Consider the following 2,458-nt stretch of genomic DNA (forward strand, 5'->3'; position numbering starts at 1 on the left):
CCATCCATCCATCCATCCATCCATCCATCCGTCTGTCCACCCGTCATCCTTCATCCCGCAGGTGTTCGCTGGTCACTACTGAAGGGCCCTTGGGCCCCAGGCCCACCCTCCAGTTGAGTGTGTGGCTGCGTGGGTCTGACTTCCCTTCTGACGAGCATCTTGCTTGCCCACGTCCACAGGCATCGGCTACGCCTCCATTGTGATTGTGTCGCTCCTGAATGTCTACTACATCATCATCCTGGCCTGGGCCACATACTACCTGTTCCAGTCCTTCCAGTCCGAGCTGCCCTGGGCACACTGCAACCACAGCTGGAACACCCCCCACTGTATGGAGGACACCATGCGCAGCAACCGGAGCCAGTGGGTCAGCTTCAGCGCCAGCAACTTCACCTCCCCTGTCACCGAGTTTTGGGAGTAAGCCTGGGCTCGCTGCTGGGAGGGGGGCGCGTGGGGGCTGGAGGACAGGTGTCCGCCTGCACTTCCCGAGGGCTGTGGGGTGGTGGCCGGGAGGGTCAGTCTCAGACAGGCCTGGATCGAATCCTAGCTCTGCCGTTCTCCTGGCTGTTGATGTTGGCAAATCACTGCCCCCCTGGGCCTCAGTTTCTTTAACTGTCAAATGAGGAGAGCGAGCCGCCCCTGTGCCCATGGGTGGGACCTGTGATGATGGCTTTCCAGAGGCAGGTATTTATGTTGTCTGGAAATGACTTAGTTTGCTTAATTATCTATTTTTAAAAATTTATTTGTATATGTATTCAAGAGCTGGGGTCAGGCCAGAGGTGCAGGAGGAGAGGACTCACCAGAGACAGTGGGGAGCTGAACTGGCAGAGCCACTGAAGTGCACTGCTGAGGGGAGACAGGCGAGGTCTGCTGCCCCCTGTGGGTCAGCTCCCCGGATTGAGCACTTGCAGCAGTGGCTGCCGGTAACTTAACCCCTTGCGCCACCCAGGAAGCCCTGCCTAATTATTTTAGAGAAAAAATGAAGCTGGCACATTAAAATTGTTGCTGCAAAGAAAAACGCATAAATGAAGCTGAAGTAGTTGCTCAAGGGAAAAGGCTGGTAGACAGATCCGAAGATACGCGTCAGTCAGCTTTCGCTGCATAACAACAACTCGCAGATGTGGCACTTGCACAGCTGGTCCTTTGGCTCCTGGTTCTGGTGATTGGCAGCATGGCTGAAGCCTGGCTGGGCAGCTCTTCTGGCCTTGACTGGGCCTTCTGTCAGGCAGCTCTTCCAGGGTTGGGCCAACCGCTGGCCAGGGTGCCAGGGGCAACTGGTGCCCGTGACCTCAGCACCCAGCGGGCAAGCCTGGGCTTGTGCGTTGGTGTCTCTGCTTTCCAGAACAACCAGGGGAAGCCCCAGCGTCCATTTCGTTACTGTCCCACTGGCCTAACCCAGCGTCAGGAGGGCGGAATAGGCTCTGGGCTTGCATGGAAGGAGCAGAGAGTGGGGAACACGATTGCAATCGCCGTGGTCGGCTCTCAGTAGCTCCAGGAGGCCACACCCAGGCAGAAGACACAAAGGCAGACCGAGGCCTGCCGTGGGGTGACTGTCGCTGAGCCCTCGGATGTGCCGGCCCTGGGCTCTGTGGGCGTGGGTGTGGCCCCTCTGATCCAAGACTAGCGGGGAGCTGGCCTGGCCTGGAGGTGGCGAGCCGGGGCAGGGACACTGTTAGGGAAGGGGGTCCCCGATCGCATGAGATGAGAACGCCCCTGCCTCTCTCGTGTGTGCCTTTGCCACCGCCAAGGCGTCTGCTCCACCGCTTCGAGCCCGGCCAGGGCGCGGCAGGCCCGCAGGAGAGGAGGAGCCCTGAGCGCGCCCGCCGTGCTTTGGGGCCGGGGCTGCGGACTAGCAGGCAAGAACGGGTGTGGGGGTCCTCATCCCTGTGCTGACCCGGCGGTCAAGCGCGGGCCCCCAGGCCCACTCGGACTGAGGCTCTTTCTGTGTGCATGTTCGCGCTGTAACAAAGAGGGCATTGCCCGCAGGCGTCACCGCGAGCTCCCGCCCTGGGCAGCGCCGAGTCTACAGACAAAGAAGTGTGGGCACTTCATTCTTCTCACTTGAATGGGGCCTGAGACCACAGCCCTGTCCTTTCTGTGCTCTCCTGGCACGGCCTGACCACCCAGGGCCTGCCCCACCCAAGACGCTGGCGTCCACCCAGCCACTCCGGCGCCTGCTGGGGGCGTTGCCTCCGCCCCGCTGCCGGCCCAGGCTCGACCCTCGCTGCGGCCCTGATTTGGAGGGCCTGTCTCCTGGGCCTCAGAGTGCTCTGGGGCCATCCTGGCACTGCCCTCAGGGTTGTAGGGTTGCCCCAGCTGGCAGTAACCAGGCAGGACCTGCCTGAAAACCTGCTCAATAAATGTGGGTCATTGTTAACTGTCCTTGGGGTGGATGCGCACTTAACAGCTCTGGCTTCACTGCCTCCCCTCCCCCCTTCCCTCCCCCTCTCCTCCCCTCCCC

At 61.0% G+C, this 2,458-nt stretch overlaps 1 protein-coding gene across 1 annotated transcript in view; it reads left to right on the top strand.

Moving 5' to 3' along the window:
- The window catches only part of SLC6A6 (solute carrier family 6 (neurotransmitter transporter), member 6), a 52,011-nt gene that overhangs the window by 22,902 nt on the left and 26,651 nt on the right, over positions 1-2,458 (top strand). Inside the window, exon 4 of the mRNA XM_004692354.2 lies at positions 180-414. Coding sequence (XP_004692411.1) covers positions 180-414 — 235 coding nt within the window. The remainder of the gene's footprint in view (positions 1-179; positions 415-2,458) is intronic.

The sequence above is a fragment of the Condylura cristata genome, unplaced genomic scaffold (genome assembly GCF_000260355.1).
Source record: "Condylura cristata isolate star-nosed mole 26May11 unplaced genomic scaffold, ConCri1.0 scaffold00033, whole genome shotgun sequence".
In the NCBI taxonomy this organism is placed as follows: Eukaryota; Metazoa; Chordata; class Mammalia; order Eulipotyphla; family Talpidae; genus Condylura; species Condylura cristata.